Source organism: Oryzias melastigma, linkage group LG8, assembly GCF_002922805.2.
Source record: "Oryzias melastigma strain HK-1 linkage group LG8, ASM292280v2, whole genome shotgun sequence".
In the NCBI taxonomy this organism is placed as follows: domain Eukaryota; kingdom Metazoa; phylum Chordata; class Actinopteri; order Beloniformes; family Adrianichthyidae; genus Oryzias; species Oryzias melastigma.
In genome coordinates, this window is record NC_050519.1 from 21,413,988 (window position 1) to 21,438,439 (window position 24,452).

The 24,452-nt window shown below is 39.0% G+C and overlaps 1 protein-coding gene across 5 annotated transcripts in view; it reads left to right on the forward strand.

The window, feature by feature from the left end:
• The window catches only part of plppr2a (phospholipid phosphatase related 2a), a 71,865-nt gene that overhangs the window by 31,766 nt on the left and 15,647 nt on the right, over positions 1 to 24,452 (forward strand). For 3 of the 5 annotated variants that reach the window (XM_024271705.2, XM_024271707.2, XM_024271704.2), the window contains exons 3-4: positions 2,365 to 2,553; positions 24,070 to 24,190. In XM_024271705.2, the coding sequence (XP_024127473.1) occupies positions 2,365 to 2,553; positions 24,070 to 24,190 (310 nt within the window). Of the gene's footprint in view, positions 1 to 2,184; positions 2,342 to 2,364; positions 2,554 to 24,069; positions 24,191 to 24,452 lie in introns of those variants that run through there. The other 2 variants (XM_036213365.1, XM_024271708.2) reach the window with 2 other exon arrangements.

Genomic DNA, 24,452 nt, shown 5'->3' on the forward strand with positions numbered 1-24,452 from the left:
TGAAATATATTTTTTTTAAGTAAGGATTTCTTAATTATCATTTATTAAATTTAGATGAGTTAAATGTATAAATAGATGATAAACTATGTAGGTTTTTACATCCCTGTTGACCTGAAGATGTCCTGTTTGTTCAACGCTACCTCCAGAATGCAAAAAAAACTTTGGTAAAAAGTTTTTAAAAGAAAAAAAAGAGATGCTAGATTCTTTTTATATGTTTGCTTTTGTTTGTGCCAAAAAAGACATAATTCATATTTTTTATTAAAAAAAGAAGGTCATAAATGCAAATTCAAATATCTTAAAGGCTAAAGTAAGACTATACGGCTCCTTCTGGGTTTGATCAGTAGAAATCGAGTCCAAATGGCTCTTTTACTGTTAAAGGTTGCCGACCTCTGACCTAAGCGCACGTTCATTAATACAGGCACAGGGCGTTCTTGAACACACCACACGCGGCCATTGTGTGTGCACCATAACAGTTATAAATCAAGAGAAAATTGTCACCATTTAATGTAATTCTACAGGAAATCTAGTGAACAAATAAACCAGATTCACATACTTTACAGAGGCTGAGTACGAACCAGCTCAGTGGCCTTGTAGTAGAGCAGGGGAGTCCTCGAGGGCCGGCCTCCTGCTGGTTTTCCAGAAGTCCTGCCTTATCTGCTGCTGATTACCTGGATCAGGTGTGTTTAGCCAATTAGGTGGTTGGAAAACATGTAGGACACACTGGAGTTTGACACCCCTGTAAAAGAGTGTCCGCCCTGAGACTGGAAGGTCTAGAGTTCAAATCCACGGCAGAGTCTTACTAAAGACTCTAAAAATGGGAACTCCCTGCTTGACACTCAGCTTTAAGGGAGTTGGATTGGGGGGGTAAACCACAAAATGGTGGTGCGGCAGTGTCTGTAGCTCACCACTTCCCCAAGGGATGGGTCAAATGTTGAGAACATATTTAATACACTTAGATGTGAGACAACTAATGGGAATTTCAATTTATCCTCAATAGTTAAGGGAAACTACAAGGTTAAAAACAACATTGTTCGCCCCCTTCACCCTTTCAGGGACCTCAAAAGGGTTGGGGTCCACTGTTCCAGGGGAGGGTCAAATGTTTAGAACACATTTCACAAATCCAGGCATGTGTCAACTAATGGGACTCTAACCTAAATGAATGCACAAACCCTTAAACCTGAAACCTGCTTAAATCTGATTAAATCTTTATGGAGGAAAGTGTCTGTATGCATTGATCTGAGACTGTCGGACAGAGGTGTCAAACTCAATCACACAAGGAGCCAAAATCCAAAACACACCTTAGACTGCGGACCGAACAGGATAAACATTTATTGAACACTCTAGAACTACATTTTTAAAAGTTTAAAACCGTAACTTTTGAACATAATTATGAACTAGATATGTAGCATTACCTGTGGTAATGCTAGTGTGAATGCTGTAAGCTGAATTTGGCCACTGAAGATGCTAGTAATGATAGCTGAAGATGCTGAAGCTGATAGCTCGCTAAAGTTTTATCCTAATGCCAAATTAGCCTAAAAAAGTAACAAAAACACTAAGGTTAGCCAAAACAGCTAGCATGTAGCTGAAAAAATAGCTACACTTGAAAGTAGTCTAAAAAGATCTTAGTAAATGCCAAAATAGTCCAAAAAGCTAGCAGAATAATCCATTTTTAAAACTTTAAAAATGTAACTTTTTAACATAATTATGAATAATAAAAAGGCAGGAATGTTATTCCAGAATAAATCAACTTAAATCTTAAATAACTTTCAATATTTTAATATCTATAAAAATATATTTTGTCAAAATTATAAAAAATTTGAAATGAACGCAAGAAAACATCGGGCCATTAATAACAATAAAATAAAATGATCTGGAGGGCCGGATAGACATACCCGAAGGGCCGGATCCGGCCCCCGGGCCTTGACTTTCACATGTGCTGTAGGAGCATCTAATGCATTAAAAAAGATGAATAAAAGCTCATGTCCCACTTCACTCTGTCTACAAACACACCCACAGCTCAACCGTAGTAGTTCACTAGCGCCAGAAAGCAGCAGCACCTCTTCACATGTGTCCATCTTTGTTTTTATGCCGTTCTCTCTTTCAGTGCAGCTGCATCTCTTTTTTTGATTCTGACATTCCCCCTCCACTATTTTCATCCTATGAAGAGAAAAAGCCTCCTCCTCCTCTCTCTCTCCCCCTATTTTGGATCCAAACTGGCTCTCTCTCTGCTTCTGTTCCATATGCATCTCCTCCTGAGTGAGCGGGAACAGGGAGCCGACTCGCCCCTCTTCCTCTCCCGATGCTCCTCCGCTTCACCCCGTCGTCCTCTCACTTCCTAACGGTGGGAATATGTTCTATTTCCAGCTGGTGATCATGGCTGGGACGGTGCTGCTGGCTTACTACTTTGAGTACACTGACACCTTCCCCGTGCACATCCAGGGCTTCTTCTGCTACGACAAGTCCTTCTCCAAGCCCTATCCTGGTCCGGACGAACGGAGCAAGATCCCTCCCGTGCTCATCTACTCGCTGGTCACAGCCATCCCAACATTCACAGTAAGACTCGTTTCTGTTGAGGCTGACGGCGTGAACCGGGCATGAGATGTGGACTGTGTGTGAGCAGAAGTTGTGTTCAAAGACTTCTTTACTACAGTTGTGGAAATCGTCATACGCGTTGAGAAAGTGGTAGATTAGCAGCCTGCATGGAGAGAGTGTGCAGACAGAAGACAATTCCGACCACTTGGAGATGTAATGGGATCAGGCAGGCAGGTCATTAGAGAAGAGCAGAGAGGGGTGAATGAGGGAGAAGGAGTCCAGAAGTTGGAGTGGAGATTGAACGATAATGACAGGCAGCAGATGCTGACGGAAATAAAATAAATAAAGCTGGGATGAAAGGAGGACAAGAGAAGCTCATTTAAAGAAGTACATGTATTTCTGTGTACCTTTGTCTGCCTTTGAGCAGAGCCACCAGCTCCAATGTGTCCACAAAAAAGAAATGCAAATGTGAAGCAAGTATGTACAGAGAGCTCACCCGTGCAATCACCAGAAAACAACACAGAGGGTGTTTGTGTGAAGGTCACGGCTCTGCCCTGCTGGATGTTGATGATGATTACAGTATAGCAGAATTACATTTATTTTAGCTCCACTATGTCTGTATCAAGTGACTCCTGTGGTTCTTGTGTTCAACTCTTTCATCAGTTTTGACCTGAGAGCTGCTGATGTCATTTTAGTATGAAAGCTATAGCTAAATACCCACTCCAATAAAAACTATTGTTGGTGTTTTTTCACAATGTTCTTGTGCACATGTGTCAACGTCAAGGCCCGGGGGCCGGATCCGGCACTCCAGATCATTTTATTTTATTGTTATTAATGACCCGATGTTATCTTGCACTTATTTCTAACTTGTATAATTTTGACAATATATATATTTTTTGGAGAGTAAAATTTTTTAAGTTATTTAAGGTTTAAGTTGATTTATTCTGGAATAATATTCCTGCCTTTTTATTATTCATAATTATGTTATAAAGTTACAGTTTTAAAGTTTTAAAAATTTGCTTTCTGCTTTGTGGACTATGTTGGCATTTATTAAGATTTTTTAGGCTATTTTGGAGTTTAGCTGATATTTCAGGTACATGCTAGCTGCTTTGGTAAATTTAGGCTTTTTTTGTGGCTAATTTGACATTTAGCTAATATTTTAGCTGGCTATCAGCTTCACCATTTTCAACTATCAATTTCAGCATCTTCAGAGGCCAAATTCAGCTAACAGCATTCACACTAGCATTATCTCAGGTAATGCTATATATATAGTTCATTATTATGTTAAAAAATTACAGTTTTAAAGTTTTAAGAATAGTTTTAGAGTGTTCAATAAATGTTTATCCTATTCGTCCCATGACCTAAGGTGTGTTTTGGATTTTGGTCCCTTGTTTGACACTCCTGACCTACAACAACTGTCTGTCTTTCAGACCCAAATTAGGAGTTTCTTTACAGATTATTTCCATGATATCACTTGAACCAACAAGACAGATTAGAAACAGCTTTTGGGTATTAGGTCTAAATTGTACTCTGATGGGGTTGCTGAGTAAAGGCTAAAAGGGGTGGAGCTTGCCATCTGCAGACTGGTTAGTCAGACTTCATGATCAGGCGAGAGTTGACATTACGGACTTTAAATTACCATGTAGAGGTATCTCCTAATAACACATTATCTAAGTGATTAAATATAAATGTAAAAAACAAACAAAAGTTTTAAAAATAGGTTAGAAGAAAAGCTGGGGGAAACGTTGGAGACTAATATAAAAAAACACATCAAAATCTCCAATACTTCACAGGGATAAATTTAGGGTAAAATATGGTGCTGTAGATGGTATTGTTGATTCCCACAATGCTTAGAGGGCGTGATGAAGTGAGCTATTGAGTGTCCAAACTTAAAGGATGACTTTTCTCAGTCCCGCAGCCAAACAGGGGCATGAAACTTTTCATGGATTTGGTCAGATCTGACCCACTGTCCTGAATACAGTCATTGAAATTCATGTTACAGTTGTTTTTGGATGACTTACCACGTTAGTTTGTTTGTGTTTATTCACATAATCAGAATTTAATGGAAACTAGTGTAAAATTGTGGGTTTTTTTTACATTTTTTAGAATTTCTATCAATTTTTGTGCATGTGTCATGGAAACACAGCTTATTTAGGATTAAGCGTAGCAATTTAATTATCTACAAGTGTTTGTGGATGTATATATATATATATATATGTATATATATATGTATCTTCCAAACATTATCTCGATTAATTAGCCAAAGTTTGATATGTCTCTCTATTGATGTACATTTCTGCTGTCGGTTTAGTTTAGTTTATTGCTTGTAAAATCCAAATTTTGAATAATTTAAAATGAAAACTGAGGGTCATGTTAAAATGTTCTCTAAGGAAAACCAATGTACTTCAGTAGAGGCTGCTTTGTGGTTTTCTGTTTGAAGCTGCACAGATGACAAAAAGGATGATAGGTAACACAGCAACCACTAGAGTTCTGCTGTAATGAGTCAAATATAAACCAGAAAGGGGACATCGTGTATTCCTGCTGTCCAGCTAAAGTCATTGTAACAAACATCTTCAACCTGTGGGGAAACAGAGACTTCCTCATTATGGAGAGAAAATCTTACTATTTGTGCGTGGTCAATTCTTGATTTGTGCGTAACTTTGGATTTCAGCGTAACTTTGGATTTGTGCGTAATTCTTGATTTGTGCATCATTTTGGATATCTGCGTAACTTAGGATTTGTGCGTAATTCTTTATTTGTGCGTAACTTAGGATTTGTGCGTAATTCTTTATTTGTGCGTAACTTAGGATTTGTGCGTAATTCTTGATTTGTGCGTAACTTTGGATTTGTGCGTCATTCTTGATTTCTGCGTAACTTTGGATCTGTGTGTAACTATGGATTTGTGCGTGTGCAATTCTTGATTTGTGCATCATTTTGGATATCTGCGTAACTTTGGATTTGTGCGTAATTCTTGATTTGTGCGTAACTTAGGATTTGTGCGTAACTTAGGATTTGTGCGTAATTCTTGATTTGTGCGTAACTTTGGATTTGTGTGTAACTATGGATTTGTGTGCCACTCAGCCATTTTGAGCTCAGATTGTGGATACCATCTGGTGTAACTTGACTTTTTTCCAATTTCTTAAACAGATATTCTTGATAATTAATACAAAAAAGTATAAATATGTGTTTATAAAACACTCATCTCTATTCTCAACGGTAAAGAATTGTGCGTGATAGATAATGTTTGTACTTATGCACAAAATATATTGGATGAGTTACAAATCAAGAATGACACATAAATCAAGTTGATACTATTTTCTCTCCATATTCAATTCCTTGAATCTGGAATTTCTCCGCAAATTGAGGCAAAAGTTTTACTTTAACTGAAAGTGACACATTTTCAAAGAACAATGCTTAATTCTATATAGCTACATGTTAAACTCTGTATACATGTTTGGCAGTTACCAAAGCAGGAAAAGGAACAAGATAGAGCGTAGATTCACAATTATGAGATAAAGTCGAAATATGACTTCAAATATAAATGTTCAAAAATCTGTCCTTCTTTAGCTACTCAAAAATAATATGAAATGAAAGCCTAAAACAAGGAGTCATACAAAACCTTAAAGTGAAGAAATAAAAACATGTTTGTGCAGATGCATGAGCCCAGTGACCTCTGGAGATCAACCTATGAGGTGAAGTTTACTGTTATTGCGGCAAATTTGAATTCATGGTTGCAGTTTTTAGACCCGTCTGTTTAGTGGTTTTGTTCGTGTATTTCAGGTAAAAAACAAAAATGTGTTAAAAAAAAAAGTATCTTTAAATTTAATATTCTGTTCATTTCTTTGAATGTTTTACAGTACATTTTGCTCAGTTTTTTTAAAATAAAACACAACATTATACAGTAACTTCATGACCATACTGATGTGCTACATTTTGACTTGGCAACACTAAAGAAAGCAAACTGACCCGAAGCGAACAGACCCCGAATCTGCTCTAACAGCGGCTAATGTTCAGTTCAACTGAGTCAGAGGACATGCATGCAGCAGCAGTGTTTGTGTGCTAACCTGTGCTGGCAGAGGCTGTGGTGTGTGTTACACCCGCAGATAAAGTCGGGCTTTAACTCCTGTCCAGCCCGCTGCACGCGTGTGCCGCTGGTCATCGCTGGTGCTAAAGAAGCTTTATCTCTTTGGTTCACAACGGCGGTAAATCTCTGCCTTGGGTCAGCGGCGTAAAGTGGATGAACAAAGAAAAGAAGAAAACAACTCCTTAATATTATGTCCTTTTGGTAAGACACTGGGATAAATTGCAGCATAATTGTTGCTAAGCAACACAGCTCTATAAGCCGTTGTGACAAAGCCATTTGGAGAGTTTGAGCAACATGTGAACGAGGTGCCATGTTAATGCTGTTGGACAAAACCAATTCTTTGCAAAAAAAAATCTATAATATAGTGTAGGCAGTGTGTTTTTATCTACCTAAACTTTGATTTATTTGCAATTTTTTTGCACATCTTTAGGCTATTACCAGATAACTGGATCATTTCCGGCCGTCATTGGATTTTAACCCCTCAAACAGAAAAGGAAGGGAACTTTATCCTGCAGCTTTTACAGCTCAACAAACGTCTTAATTAGGCTGTCAGGGAGGAAAAAGTCAAATTTGAAGTTCTGACCTGGACAGTTAACCTGTCAATCAATAAAAAAAACCCAAAATGTACACATTTAAGCTCAAATTAAATGTAAATGGTTAGTTAAAAACATTCACCCCATTGAAATCAATATTTTAAAATCAATAATCATAAAAAAAGCTTAAAAAACTCAAATGCATATTTATTTATTTTGAATGTAACATGGGAATGAATGGAGAACAGCTGCGTTCCTCCTGTGGTCTTTGAAGGAACTGCAGTCTCAGTAGACTCAGTCCTGCAGGACGATTTAGCAAATACACAGCAAGGATAGTGCAGTCCTGATCCGTAACGGTGTTGCCAGATTGGGCAGTTTTGATTGTAAATTAGCCGCGCAAAATTTGTTTCTGTGCAGGTGGAAAAAAATGTGGCTGGGTTTGGCGTTTTTTAGTTAGATTAATTTTTTTTTAAGATTTTTGTGAGGTCTGGCGAATTTTAGATCATGGAAAACTGTGACCCTATATGCCATGGGAATGCTGATGCCCATGTTTCTTTTTCTTTCGTTTTTTTGACAATATTTAAAATATATATATTATTATGAATCTTTAAAGAGTGTTTTTATTGTTAATAATATCCAAACACACACTCTTTACAGTCAAATGCTTTGGCAGAAGTAAAACACACCTTCATCCATGCAGGGACCGATCAGGTAGCCGTTTACAAATTGGGTATTGACAGTACTTCCTGGTTGGAAAAGTGCACTTTGGGGAAACAAACAAGAAAATAAACCAAAATATTTGTGAAACACAATTCTGAAGGTCAAAAAAAAAGTTCCCAATAGTTTTTTTTTTCTTTTTTTTTTCTTTTTTAATCTCCGGTTTAGCTTTCAGTCCTCAATTTACATTTTTACTTCAGAAGTTGAGCTTAATTTTATTTGGGGGCGGGGCTTGTTTGAGGTAAGTTGTTTGTCATCCCTCCTCTGCTGGACCAAACTTTGGAGCACTAAACGAACAATCATTACATTTCTCCCTAAAAATAAATTCACCTTATTTACAGAAGATTTACGTTTTTAACACAAATTTACTCATAACTTTTCGCTTGAACAAACTTGACTTTGGTTCATTACCAAAATAAAAGCCTTTAATATGACTTTATTCCCGTAACATTTAGGCTCCAGAGATGACTTGTTTGTTGATCTCAGATCTCCACTTGTATCAGTGTTCTGCTCTTTTCATGTGTCACATCTGATTCCCTCCCCACATCCACAGTGACCTTTCTCCCTCATGCTGCGTTCATTACCGCTCCTCTCTCCTCGCTGCTCCTCTCTGACTCCTTTGTTTTGCTGAAAAAACAGATCTTTTTTTTCCTGTTTACCTCCCTCATCAACACCTGCTTTTCTTCTGTTTCTCCCTCCTCTCTGCCTGCCCCTCCTGTGAACTCTCCTCATAGCCCTCTTTTCTATTTTTCAATTAGCATGTGTCACCTAGAAACCTGTGATTCTTCTCACCGTGCCTCACCATTGATAGAAAAAAGTGCTAATCACAGGCATGAGATGTCAAAATATTGCTCTTGCATCCTCATTCGCTGCTCTTTACCAATATTTACTGTTAAAAGGGTCAATACTGAATTCAAAAGTGTCCTTTTTTCTGTTCATTTAGATCAGGGGTGTCAAACTCAATCGCACAGGGGTCCAAAATCCAAAACACACCTTAGGTCACGGGCCGAACAGGATAAACATTTACTGAGCAGGCTAAAATTAAACTTTTAAAGCTTTAAAACCATAACTTTTTGACATAATTATGAACTAGATATAGCATTACCTGCAATAATGCTAGTCTGAATGCTGAATTAGGCCGCCGAGGATGCTGTAATTTATAGCTAAAAATGCTGAAGCTGATAGCTGAATTTGATAGCTGAAAACGCTGAATTTGATAGCTGAAAACGCTGAAGCTGAAAATACTAAAACTGTTGGCTGAAAATGCTGAAGTTGATAGCTGAAAATGCTAAAGCTAAAAATGCTTAAATTGATAGCCGAAAACATTTCCAAAATGTTTAAACTCAGAATATGTTATTAATTCACATTTTATTTATTCACTTTTGTCAGAGTGAAGGTATCACATTAGACTTGTAAATACTCTGAAATACAGATGTGAAGATTGGTTCTTCTGAGTTCTGCTCAAAGACAAACGGGCCAGAATGGTTGAAGACTGTAGAACTCTGACGAACAGCACCGATAGAAATCATAAAGTCCGCCTTGGACCGCAAGCAAAGCGAGGCCGAGACACCTGATTGGATAAAATTTAGACCAATCAATAAGCTGTTTGGGGTGACACAAACGTAACGCTGAGAGAAAATTTTGAACGTAAATTAAAGATATGGTGAAAGCGGGATGAGGCACTACACATCAAAAAACATTGGCAATCTGCAATCACAAAAATGTTTTATTAAGGAATAAAAAAGTTTGCAAATGCAAAAAAAAAATGTTTTTGAAAGCAAATATTAAATAAAAATATTAAATATTTTTATTTGCATTTTTTTTTTACATTTTGTCTGCAAGTTAGAGAATTTTGATCTCAAAATTGCAATATGGTGGCACAAAAATCACTCTATAGAAAATGACAATAACATAATTTTAAAAATATACACGGATTTATAATATAAATATAAAATTTTTTGTGTAAATACTTAATGATAATGAATCCATATCATGATTTATTTTTAATGTAACTAAGTAATTGCTGTAAAAACACTAATTTTAAGGTATTTTCATTTAAATTCATGACATTATGGAACATTAAAAGATTAAAATACACATTTTAAGAAGACATTCCGAAAAAAACGAGTCTTTCCCACATGTGCTGTCAGGCAGACAGAAAGTGGGTCAGCTTTGAGCCCTAAATTCACAGATGTTTTTATTTTCTGAATGCAGCAATGACCGTATATGTTTTCAAAACTCTCCTCTTTCATAAAAACTGTACATGTGCATTTGCTGCATGCTAACCCCACTCAGATTTATGTTCAAAATAAATGAATTTGTTTTATTTTTTAATTCTCCCCCCCCTACAGACTACAGATTGATAAGACAGATGGTAAACTGTGCTTCATGGATGGAGAGGGTCAGGATAGACTGCAGTGCAACATCTGTATGGATTAAAGTCCTTCTGACTCTGCGTTTGCTCATGAAAAGAATAAAACAAGAAAAGTTGTGAAATAATGGAGCTCAAAAAAGGAATTTCTTCCTCGTATTTCTCATATTGAAGACTCCTGCTGTTGAAATCCATAAAGATGGATAATTTACCGCCGTTTCCTTTGTTGCAGCTCACATCTAATTGATTCGGATGAAAATCCAAGCTGTGATTGCATCACCGCCGCTCCTATCAACCGCCGGTGTGTTCCTGCTGTCACCTTTCTTTTCCTCTGTCACCCTAACTAGTTCCTCTCTGCCACTTCCTCTGCAGGTAGCTCTGCAGCAGCAGTTATTGCATCAACCAGACTGGCTGTGTGATGAGGAAAGAGGCAGAGATCCATTCTATGCTCTCCAGCTGTCTGTCTTGTGTTTTTCCACAGAAGCAGAACTCCCCGATCCCAGCGAAACGAGATTAGACGCAACGGTGTTGTCATTCCTGCCTCTGAGCTGTGATCCATTTTTGACTCTCACAGAAAGCCGACAGCGCTCTGGGGGGGTCCTGTGTCACTTATGGACTGCTGTGCTTCACTTAGTGTCTCAAAATCCTCCGACTAACACAGGTGTCCCACATCAGCTTCTGCTGTCTTCTCGTGGGAACACCACGCTTCTTCTCCGCTCTCCGACCAATTTAAATGTTTGTCTCCGTCTCTTTTGGTCGCGAGGCAGCAAAAAGACAGCAGACGACACACAAAACTACACACAAATGGTCAGGAAAATTCAGCAAAGCCTCACGATAGTTATAAATCTGCCAGAAGAACAGGAAGAAACGCACAGTACACTGTAAAAAGTGAAACGTTGGATCAATTAACAAAAGTTCTGTCATTTGTTACATTTCAAAATATTAGTTTTTATCTAATTAAAATCTTAAGTTAAGTCAGCCATTAACTCAAAATCTGAATTTGATGAAAGCGAATAATTTTGCTAACTGACCCAATGTTTTACTTTTCTCAGTGTAGAGCCAAACTACGGCCTGCTGGCCAGATAAGGCCTGCCTCCACATTTGGCCCGGCCCCCCACACACTATCAGAAACTCTGATCGAGACCCACATAGAACAGGACTTTTTATTCCACCCTTCTCCAGTCTGAACTATGACAGGTGAGGATAGACTACTAATTAGTTTAATAGTAATTAACTTTTTCTGTTTTTCTTTATTTTTATTATTTTTTTTTCCATACGTTATTTGACATGCTCTTGTGGGATTTTAGTGATGATGGAGGACATGTATAAAGTAAATCAAACTCAGAACTGAATTTCTGAGTAGTTATTTTTTTTTAATCATTGTGAATCAGGATCAGACCAAAAAAGTTGTTTTAAAAATGTTGTATTTGTGACATGGAAAATAGGTTCGGTGAGACCTAATCTTCCAGCTCAGAGCTCTTAGCAATGGTAAGGGGGCGGGGTTACTTCCAACTCAGGGGTGAATTTTTTAATTAACTCTTGCTGCTTGTCGTTTTTTTAATGTGTTGGGTGTTCCCATTAAATTAGGGGTCCCCAGCCCTTGGGTACCAGACATGCTAGTGGATCCTATTCCGGGTTAGGGTACCGGTACTAGCCTGCGTCCCAAGGGTTGGGGACGCCTTAGTGTCTGTGACCCGGTACCAAGAAACCCTCGGACTGGTATTAGTTTGCGGCCCTGAGGTTGGCGAGCTGTGATTTAATGGGAACAGCCAGCACGTCAAAAAATGACGAGTTAGGGACAACAAAAACGTCAAAAAGTGATGCGGAGTAGAATGTATTTGTTTAAATCATAAACTCTGTCTTTAAATACTAAATTGAATCAAGTGCTTCAGTTGATTCAGTTCCATTGATTGCTTGACTGCAGTTGTTTACATGTTGTTCTGGTTTTTCTACACATTCTTGTTGTGTTCTTGGAGACATTTAGGCTCTATCTGTGATCATCTGGAGCTTTGGAGTGCTTTAGAACCATTTCCAAACTCTTAGATTTGATTATGTGAATCTGCAAGAGTTTTTGTGATTTCTAAAAGCTGTGAGCTGATCTAAAAGTTTAAAACCAGGAGATCCTGCATATGCAGATGTTGGGTGCAGAGCAGATGATGGAGGAGGTGGCAGCAGGTCAGAGGGAAAATGTGTGCGAAGCAGCCCGGAGGAGAGAAAGACAGATGATTGTGAAATCTAAAAGCTGTTGAATGTGTGAAAAGTGGGTCAGATCCTTTTAGCCCAGAACACTGAGGATAATTATGAAAGAACATCAACTCATGGCATGGGAAAACCATTTTTAACCACTTAAAATAGATAATGTTCAGACCGGTCAGACATATTGAAATTCAGCAGCATGATGTGATGCATTTTCAGGCTGTTCGACCTACTGCACTTTGTCTAACAAGTTTTTGAAGATTTCAAATCCCAGCTGGGTTCTGTCTTTCGAGGAGCTCCAGGGTTCCTCGCACGGTCCAAAAACGTGCTTCATAAGTGACTAAAGCCTCATTAAAACAGTACCGACTCCTACAGCTTGGAGGCCCCCCCATCATTTGGAGGTCCATTAAAAAGTGAGACAGGACAGTTGGGGCGGAGCCGATGTTGCCACCTGTTGATTGGCTGAAAGTGATGACGACATTAGAAAGTTCCAATTTGGCGCTCATTTAAGCTAACGTTTCCAATAAGCATTTGGATTTTGGAGGTTTCCTGTGTTTTCTTTTGGTTTCTTTGGCAACGGTGTGATACAGGGTGAGCTAGTGGCATGCTAGCGGTCTACATGCGGCGTGACAACAAACCGCTCAGTGGGAGTGAGGCTTAACCGAGTGGAAACGCTCACCAGAATTAACTGGACATAACCATACCACTCCTTACTGGACTGCTCAGTCAAAATGAGGCTTAAATTGTCCCATGGTGTGATTGTGAGTGTGTGGTCCTGGGACCAAATGGCAACCTGTTCAAGGTGAACCCCGCCTTCACCAAGCAGCAGCTGGGATTGGCTCTGTGACTCAGACAGGGATTGAGCGCTTTAGAGGATGACTGGATGGATGATCATGCAAGCAATTGCATTTATTTTTCAAAACAAAATTAATTTTTTTGTGGTTCAGCAGTTAAAAAAACTCACAATATTAGAGCTGTCATTTTAATTTTAGGAAGCTAAATTTGAAAACTGATATTCACCTGATTTTTTAAGTTTTCTTCTTGTTATGATCTGTGTGTTTGGGATTCTTTTAATTACATTTTTTTGTCTCGTAAAAAAAAAACAAAAAACCCACATAAAACCCTTTTAGGAACTTTTCCACCAAGTTTTCTTCAGATTTTTAAATAGCAGCACCTTTTCTCAGCGCCACAGCTCCAGCAACAGTGGAGCCGGGTGTCAAAATATCGGTGCATTCTGTGGTACAAGAACCAAATTTGGCAAGGATTTACCTATTTCAGAATTAGCCACAAGAAAATCTGAGATTTAAAAAGTATATATAATATGCATATATATATATATAAATGTATAAATCTTATTTTGTGCATAAATAGCCCATACTGACTTTAAATGTTTTTGTAACAATTGACCCCATTTTAGATTTTTTTCCATTACTAATGTGCTTTTCTGACGGAGGGGACGCTAAGGTACATTCATGCTGAATTTGGTTCTTGTGCCATAAAATGCAAAATTTTTCAGAAATCAATCCAACTGGCTGTGCCACATCGGGAGCTGGTAATTACTTTGGTTCATTAGAGTCCTTTAATGGGCTCTCTCATAGCTTGTTTTGAAGGTGCGTTTGCCATTAACACCTAGAATGTTGAAAAATAGCCTGACTTTACAAAATCTGACACGGTCATTCAACAACTTGAGCAGCTTGTTAACATTCTGAAGTGCTAAAACTAAAGCAATTGGCCTTAAAACCTTCTCAAAATATATTTTAAATGATTTGTAAAGTTTCGGATAGATTTTGGCTTTCTTATCAGTTGTTCTTTCTGTATCTACCTCATCAACTTGTTGACAAAACATCTGGTTTGAAGACAATTCTCTCCCATCGTTCCAGCTTTGGGGTTAAAGGATCACGTTGTGTCCAACGGCAGAAGACATTAAAAGGTACTGAGATGGAGACAAACTGGATGATGGGGAACAGTGAAACGTAAAAACCACTACAAGTCTCATTGATGCATATTTTAGAGAGCAACAGAGCAGAGAGAAAAAAGCATGAAATGGAGTCTTTAAAAATAGATGGAGAAAAACAAAGAATGGATAATGGTCTGTCCCCTTTGGTGTGGAAAGAAACAATGAAACGAGGAAAAGGGGGGGGAAGAAAAGATTAGTGATTCTGCAACACGGAGTTGAAGAAATAAAAGATGCTGTAAGAAGATTGAAGAGGGAGCAGTGAGTAACACAAGTGTTTGAGGTGTCTGCACAGGTTTCCAGCAGACTTAATAGTACGAATGATGTGAAAACTCATGTTGCTGAATGGAACTATGCATCAGTTTGTGTGTGTGAGGACAGAATTGTACTTGTGTAGTATCGTGCTGTTCTATTGTGTCTTGACTCCTCATCTGAGTTATGAATGCCTTTTTCAAACTCACCTCGAACTCCTCGGTCAAACCCACAGAACATCTCACCACTGTGTTCCAGCTCTCATCCATGTCCTGAACAACTCGAACCTTCTTCTTCGTCACTCTAGACTTTCTTATACAAACCACAACTCCTCTCATTATATTCTGTTAGACTTTCTCTAGATCTACAATGCAGCTCCTTCTGACCTTCTCCGTTGTTCTCCAGGAGCATCCTCAAAGTAAATATTGTATCTGTGGTTCCACTCAAAGGCTCACCTCTGACTTCAGCCTAACTTCCACTGCTCGTTTATATATGACTTCATTGTGAGACAGACACCTTTCATCTTTCCATCATGTCGACCAACTATCTAGTTTTCTATATTAAAGATCCACTTTGATGAAAATTGCGTTTTTTACATGTTGTTGTGGCATTTTTTTGAAGGTCCGTCTGTGGTGCATGGCCACAAAAAATAGATCGTTTGTTAATTGATCATTAATGTTTACATTTCCTCTGTCAAGTCTGCTTCTGATGTCCATCCGTCTGTAACACAACACAAGCTTTATGCAGTTCTATTTCCAGTCCATCAACACGTCGATTTTGGAGTAAAAAGCCATATAAACATGAAACTGCATGGTCCGGGTTAGAAAATACAAATCTCTGTTGTATGTCAAAATAAAAATTAAAAAAATGTGACATTGCACACTAACACCATGGATAAATCGTTTGCTCCATTTTTGCCACGGACAGCGAAAGTTTCATTTAGGAAGTACAAAAACATAACAACATCTATGACACAAAAAATGCATTTTACAAGAAAAATGTAAATGCATTTTAAAATAAATTTACTGAGGAAGGAAAGAGCAGGAAAAACTACTTGACACTGGAAGGACAGGACAAATCACTCCTCCAGTAGCACGGGGGAGGGGAGACGGACTGGAGGAGCAACAGAAACTATGTAAATGAGGAGCTAATATAAATTAACTGATGGTCGTGAGTCGGACTTCCGACGCAAATCATAGCAAAGACGCATTGGAGTTTAAACCCGTTGTTGCATTATCCTTACAAATACTTTAGCAGTAAACTTCTCATTCGCTTAATATTTGTGCACTTCATTTTCATGGCCGAACGAGCCTTATGCCGGGTTCACACCGGAAGCGAAGCGGTGCATACCAGATGCGTATTTTTGACGGCGCTTCTGTGTGTATCCGTGTGTCTCATGGTCTGTGTGTGTGTGTCCGTTTGTTTTTTTGTGTTGTGCGTTGTTTGCGTGTTTACAGTATTTTCATCTCTGCAGTCTGTTTAGATACAAAAATATAATTATATTTGTCGATAGCTGTATTTAGTTGTGAAAATGTGGTTATATTGAGAAATATATATATATATAGGGACAGTCATGCACACCCTCACCGACCCTCGTGCACGGTGGCGCAGTGGTTGGCGCTCTTGCCTCACAGCGAGAAGGCCCCGGTTCAAGTCCCAGCTGGGACCTTTCTGTGTGGAGTTTGCATGTTCTCCCCGTGCATGCGTGGGTTTTCACCGGGGACTCCGGCTTCCTCCCACCGTCCAAAAACATGCCTCATAGGTTAATTGGTGACTCTAAATTGCCCCTAGGTGTGAATGTGAGAGTGGATGTGTGTGCGATTGAGGCCCTGCGACAGACTGGTGACCTGTCCAGGGTGTACCCCGCCTTCGCCCATCAGTAGCCGGGATAGGCTCCAGCACCCCCGCGACCCCGAAAGGGAAGAAGCGGTCAGGAAGATGAATGAATGAATGAATGAATATATTATATTGACATTATTTTCTCATGGTTCTTGGCGTAACTTTCTGCCGGGATTGACGCGGATCGCTCGTGGCTTGCGCAAAAAACAGACCAAACGCCGAGAAGATCAGGGCACTGTGCGAGCCGGCCGCAGAGGACCATAGGTTAACAAGGGGGCCGAATGGAAGCGGCCTACGCTCTGCGCCGCTTTGCACATAAATTGCATTTATATATATATATATATATATATAAATGCAATTTATTTCAGACACATAGTCCAATCAATAAAACTGCAATAAATCAGCACAATGTCAATATACAATGTCATGCCTGTATGTATGTATATATATCTATCTATTTATATATATATATATATCTATATATATATATATACATATATATATATATATATATACATATATAAATCTATGTCCTCTGAGAGGAGATAGCTTTAGACTGCTGCCTGAATGAGCTAAAATCCCCCAGGCAGGGACTGCGTCCCCGACAGCAGGCGTCATGGAAGGACGGCGTCTCAGTCTTGCTTCCAATCTAGGAAGCCCACAGGCCAGCCCAGGTCTAAAGAAATGCTCCCACGTGCCAGAGTGGTCCTCCATTAGGGACTCGGCGCTTAGCGCGGCAGTGCAAGGCTTTTTTTCTATGGCGGGAGGAATGTGCGCTCAATGTAGTTAAACATGCATGTACAGTGACGTAAGTATCAGAGGATGTTCGATTGACCTTTCTGCATGTCAATCAAGTGACGTACTTCAGGATGAGGGTGATTATTTACTGACAGATTTTTTTGTCTATGTATACATATATGCACTCATAGTCATATATATATATACATACATTTTTTGTTTTTTTTATGGCTTGCAGTCTACCTACATGTCCTTCACAATCAGTTGATTTTGATTAAGGAATGAGCACCCCTGTCTTTAGGCTATTGTGTGAATTTATGCAAGCTTATGCTCCGGTCTTTCTCCTATCATGTTAACAGACTCAAGAGCAGCGAACTATCAACAAAGCAGCTTTTAGAGAGTTAGAGTTCTGCACACCTGCAAACCATCAGCTCAGAATCATCTCCTGATTATCAGCTCCTGAATGAAAAAAGGCCCTCTTTGTACCTCCAACCCACTTCAAACGGGTGATAGTTGCTGTAATTTACACCAACAGAAAAACAAAGCTGGAAGTGCTGACATTTGCAAATGACTGAAGCTTGTCTTTGACTGATTATTGCATCGTTTATCATCAACACAGAAGGATCTAGGTCAAATATTTGCACAGACGAACACTCAGAGGCACAATCTGACGTGATTTATTCCTTTCAGCTTTAATGACGACCCTCCTGGTGATGACAAAACAGACGGCTGTTTGTTCTCCCTTCCCTATGTTTATTTGAAGAATTTTGTGTCTTTTTTTTCAGGCTGGAGGAAACCCGTTAATTTAGAAATTAATCAGCTTCCGTATTTTCCTAAAGTCCAAATGCGTTTTATAATATCTTGAAGTACAAATGTAGCTTTTTTTCTCTCAATTTCTTGGAGCTCCAACATCTCTTTCAGTGCTGTGGGGAGAACAGCCTTGCTTATTTTGTTGTGAGATTCATAAAAAAGCTCCAGCCTGAGCGCGCTTTGATATCTGACCAATACCCAGCGACACAAATTGAGATGTAATTACTTCCACACAGCAGAGCAGAGTCGCCCGGCTTCTGCACGCGGATAGATACGGGCGCTGCAGTCGTGACACGGTGAATTAAGCTCAACCGGCGTCTGCATTAATGTTTCATTCTTCTCTCCTCTCTCTTGTTCCACAAATAAATGATGCATCCGAGTGTGCACGGACAGTCATGCACGCCCTCACCGGCCCTCGTGCAGTCCTGTTAACATGTTCACGCAGGGGTTGTTGTTGGTTTCCAGGTTGGCTTCAACAGTCATTTTAATATAACACGCTTTAATTCTGCTGCCTCTAACCTGCACTGGCAGCTTCATCATCAGAAAGCAGAGAGGTGGGGCGCAGACAGAGAGCAGGCTGAAGCTGAGAAGAGAGGACCACAGTTTGGGTGAAATAGTGCATTCTGGGATGGATTTCATCAGTGGATGACTATTTCCTTTAGCAGTTCTGCTTCCAACATTTCCACCAAATCTAACGAGTTCTTTCTGAGGGAAAACTACAGATGTACAATTTACAGATTTCTTTTTCAATCAGAAAGGTTTACCACTGGGGCTTTTGTCAGATTAGTTCTCTATCTGGCTTCAAATTGAACTGAATATCAAAATTTACAGCTTCTGGTTTTTGTGATGCTAAAATTTCCACTCAAACTATATTCAGAGTTATGAATAATTTCTCTTTTTGTCTTGTGATTAAAATAATGAAACAACAATCCATCTGTCTGTTTGAAAATGTTTTGCTTGGATCCCAGACCTTATCTATATAGTCAACAAGGTGATGACTCGGTTCTGAAGGATCCAAATGCAGCAGAACAAAAAACAGGCACTCAAACCTTTCCCAACACCACCATAAACTCTCAAAACTTAATCAAAATAAGACAAAACCTGAAACTAAAAGCAACACAGTGACAAGATCAGACAATGAACACAAACTTTGTAGTTTCAGGAACCAAAAGGAAGGTCAATATAATTTTTAGAAAAATCTGTAAATGCAAAACTTTTCAATTTCCTTGGCAGCAAAGTTTTTTTTGTTAATCACGTTTCTAATATGTTCATACTGTACTTTGTATTGTTTTGCTCAGCTATACGTATTAAACTTTTGCCAAATCCCAGGAAAAAGAAATGTGCAGGCCACAGGGGAATGTAACTTTTCCAAGCTTGCTAAGCTAACGCTGTTAAAAATCTACAATTTTGATTTCTAACATTTTTTCCAAGTACCTTCCCGATGATGCTGGAGGAATTAAGAGCCAATACCTTGAAATCCCTACAGAAGGAGTTTAAATATGTAGAAGGTGCTTTTTTTTTTTAATTCAAGATGGCGACTTCTTCCAGAGATCAAAGGTCAGTTTTGGTTGTTGTAGTAAACCTAAGCTGGTGGTGTGAGTTGCATTTTGTGAAGATTGCTCAAACAATCCTTTTTTTTCAATTTTTCTTTTCCCATATTGGGGAAAAAGTGAAAGGTCATACTATGTCACAAATGAAATCCAAACCGTGGGTCTTGGGGCCATCCCGTCCCTAATCTTAAAGTGGCCATACCATTAAAAAGCAGCTTTTTGAGCTTTTAATGTGTTATACTGTTCATTCCTCACTATAAAGAACCCCAAGCGGTGTTTTGATCCGTTCAAGGATTTCTCAGCAATCCTCTGAAAACCTGCTAAATACCAGCCACTCCCATACCCACAAAATGAGCAGATCCTCACGATCTGATGTCATAAAGTGAGAACCGCCCCTTTCAGGAAGAGTCTGCTCTGCCAGCTCCGCCCTCAGTCTAACACCAACACCCAATTTCTCCACATAGCTAGCGGTGATCAGCAAAAAAACTTCCATTTTAGGTGCAGAATTGTATATCCTCCACTTGTGTCCTGTCTTCAGCTCAAACAAGTGTTCGTTACTTCAAATGCAGGGGTCCTTTAAGGACCCGCCCCCCGGGCACAGTTGTGCAGTCGCCGAGTGTATTTGTGTTGTGAACCACTATAGTGATGGCCAGGGCTACTAAAGGCAGATATATGTTTTGTACATTCATCTATGAAGAAGTTTGGATGTTATTTGCTTTTTGTGGGAGAAACGACAACAACATGCTGCTAAAGGCTCTAGGATGATGTCATGAAATGGGCGGCACCCACATGCAGCGGCAGGCGGAGCTTTAGGAATCGAGTCGTTTTACTTCAGTGTAGAAAAAAACTCACGAAAATAACTAATATGTCATAAATAATGTGTTTTTTAGTATTCCAAAGGTAATATATGATCGTATATATGGATATGTTCACTCTGAAAGGCTTAAGAAAATCATGGTAAAACTACCTTTGGATATCCCCGTGTTTTGGTCCCCTAAATAAATTTTGACATCTTTTTATACGACTCAAAAGAGATTTTAGCCGCATTCATTTTTTTGTTGGTTTTGCCTGCTGTGATGTCGTTATGTTTTGGAGGGGGTCGTTTATTAAGGCAAAAATTCATTTTCTCTTGGTACTAGGTCTGTGAAAAGTATAGTTTGTGGCGGGGGCAAACCTTTTGTCCAAAGGCACAGCAAGAAAAAAGAACTGGTCCTTGCCGTCCAGGACTGGTAAAACAAAGACACAGATCCTTCCTCTGCAGCACTAATCACTTACAACAGAAAACTTATATTTTTGGTGAGTTCAGGATGATAATTAAACATATACAACAAAACTGAAACTCATTTCAGGAACAAACACTGGCTGTTGTAAAATTTCTAAACTTCCCATTTTTAAAACTCTCTTATTTCCTTTGGGGTTGCTGGGGCCTATCCCTACTTTCACACCTAATGGCAATTTAGACTATTTAAAGGATGCAGCCGGAATTTTAATCTTCATGTTGTGGAGCAAGAGTGTTCAGCACTATGCTACAGTGTAGCTTCTCTGTAGGTAAAATGTCACATTTTCCACTCTTGCTTTTTAGTTCGATTCCCTATCATAAATGCAAACGCAGTGAATTTGTGTGGAAGATTCAGGACCCAGAGCAGAAGTTCTGTCAGGTAAACAATAATGTGAACGCATATATAATGAATCTTTCAGCATACGTGGAGCAGGTAAACAAAAACATCTCACAGGGAGACCACACAGCACCGTGTAATGCTTGACCCAGTGTGACACCACCTTGTTATCCGTATCCCGGCTCCATTGTTCCACAGACCAGCCGTCCCCATGGAAACAGCCATTAAACTGTATTTTAATTGCTCCACAACCCCTCGCTGTGCAATACGACTCCTAATGTATCTGATCTGAAGCCACTGATTAAAACCTCCTCAGCTTTGATTTCTTGCTCACATCAGTGTTCAGAAGGTTGCCATGGAACACCCAGTGGGGTTTTGTGGTTTTAATGGCTGGGCACTCATTTCACAGCCCTGCTGCCCTCTTACATGCTGTCAGTGCTTGACTTGGCTGGAGCATCTTGAAAGTGCTTGGAACCACAAAATCTGACTGGAACCGGGTCACTCGGTTGATCTAGTTAGCCGTTTCATTCCGTTCGGCTCCCACGCCACAGGCTTCATCAGTGCTCCTGACACCGGCAGTTTGGAGGATGAATGTGGAGTTATGAAAAGTGTGGAGGAGGGATGGGGATGGTGGCGCCGAGTAACAGCCCGCTGATAAAGTGGGATCCATTATGGTCACAGGAGGACGTTTAAATTGTCAGGATGATTTTAAAGATGAAGTATTTCTCTGCTGTGAGAGGCATTTATCAAGAGAGCTTGGTTTTAGTGCAGGCCAGCATATCTGAGAGCTGTCAGCTCTCGTATAGATGAGCCTCACGGTCTCAGCCCATTAAGTGATCACCGGCCTGAGGTGGCACCACTGCTCAGACACGTACCGAGCAAATTAAACACAGCCATCGGACTGAACTCAGCGCCCGAAACTCATCACAAAATGAGCAAGGAAAGCCAGAGCACATCTCTGTGATGGCTGTTATTTTCGTCACACCCAGCTCAGAAAATCCATCTCCCACAGCCGGGGAGCCAGCACGCTTTATTAAAAAGGTGGAACTTACGGAGTAATGCATGTTTGGCTAATGTTTTCTCAGGATGATTCTTAAAGTGTTGTTTTATTCCCTATAGTTTCAGCTGTTTTCAGGGCTGACTTCATGGAAACTTTTTAAAGCTTTTTAGTTTGTAAAGCCCTCTACGCCAAAGACCTGAGAAAAAATTTAGTTTTTTTTGAAAGTTTTTGTTTTTTAAGCACTGTAGTCGAACAAAGGGCTGCCACCAACGATTATTTTAATTGTCGACTAATCACCAATTATTTTTTAAAAATAGTCGACTAATCAGGACATACACAATGTGGATGTAAAACAAACATATCAACTATCATTAGCTTTAAACTAACTAAAAACTAGATATATAACATTACCTCTGATAAAGCTAGTGTGAGTGCTGTAAGCTGAATTTGGCCGCTGAAGATGCTAGTGCTGATGGCTGAAGATGCTAAAATTGATAGCTAAATACGCTGAAGTTGATTGCTTAAATTGTAAAAGCTAAGATCTGAAAACACTGAAGTTAGCCTAAACAAAATAGAGAAAAAATCATAGATTAGCCAAAACAGCTAACATGTAGGCGAAATATTAGCTTAACTCCAAAATAGTCTAAAAAACAAAAACAAAAAAAAGCCTAAGTTTGCCAAAACAGCTAGCATCTTGCTGAAATATTAGCTAAATTCCAAAACAGCCAAAAAAACTAAAAAAAGCCTAGGTTAGCCAAAATGGCTAGCATGCAGATGAAATATTTGCTAAACCTTAATAAATGTCAAAATAGTCCAAAAAGCTAGCAGAATGCCAGTATAACTTTCAACTTTACTACACTCTGATTCCAAATATTATAAGGTAATGACTAATCGACTATTAAATTAGTGGTAGACTATTTTAATGGTCGATTAATTGTGGCAGCCCTGATCGAATCCACATAAAATTGCAATATTTTTTATGTATGAGATATAGATTGTATCAGTTACATTTTTGCTCACATTAGTTTAAGATGCCAAAATGCTGACATGATTGTTAGGAAAAAAGCTCCTTATTTACCCGCTGTCTCAAATTTGGTCCACACATTTTTAACACGGTGTAACATTATAATAAATAAATCATTATAAATAAAGGTTGCATTCTTTCAACAAGAATGCAAAGCAAGTAATCATCAAAAACAGGAATTACAATAGATGAGTTACTCTCACCATGAAGCTTTGAAAAAAAGTAAAATTTTCCCTGTCAAAAGTGTTTTTGAGATTTCATGAAAGCAGCCATTTTTAAATGACCAGTAAGCTCTTCTACTGCCCCTAGTGGAATGATGATGAACTGCAAGTCAGGAAAAATGGAACAAGTTGTACACAATGGATTGTTGGGAAAATTGAAACTTGCTCAACATGAAAACCTAAAAATATGTACTTGCAGAGAAATGTGAATCAACATGCAGCATGTTTTGCGGTTGTTACACATCTGACTTTAGCAGAAATCATTTAGAACTGTGAATTGATGTTTCCTTTACCGTAAAGATCCACTCCAATGAAAACCGTGTTTGTTCTGTCTTTAACATGTTCTTAGCGTTATTTCTTTTTTTCAGTAGAAGTGTATTAAGAAAATAAAAATTGCATTTCTGTGTATTCCTCTTTTGAAAATGCCATTTGAAAATAAGTCTGTTGCAGGGCCTCACACACATTTATACAGAAGTTCATTTTTTTTCTTTCTCGTCAGTCTTTTCTGACCTAAGGCATGTTACCATTTTAACATAAGAATTTATAATTTTATCAATACAAGCTCAATTATTAAAAAAAAAAATCCAAACATTTGTTGCTCAGAACGTTTGCTGCTGTTCTTTCTTTCCCAGATTCTCGTTGGAGAGCTGTGTGCTTTCTTCACCAAGGCAGAGGGAACCCAGGAGAAGACCATCGTCACTGCAGACTGCTGCTACTTCTACCCCCTGCTGAGACGCATAGTCCGCTTCCTGGGTGAGCCTTTTAGATCCGTCCCTTTTGTAAAGTAAAATCCTTTATCTCGGTATATGCTTCTATCAAGAATAGTTCAATAAGACAACAAAGGGAAAAAAAATCTTCAAAGATTCTGTTCTGCGTGAGTGAAACCGGCCTGTGTGAACTGGAGGATGAAGCGGGTTGTAATCTTTGAGGCTGGATGTTTGGTTTCCTGCCAGAGAGACTGTCATGAATATTAAACAGCTTGAAAGTGAGCATCTTGAGCTGAATGAGCAGAAGT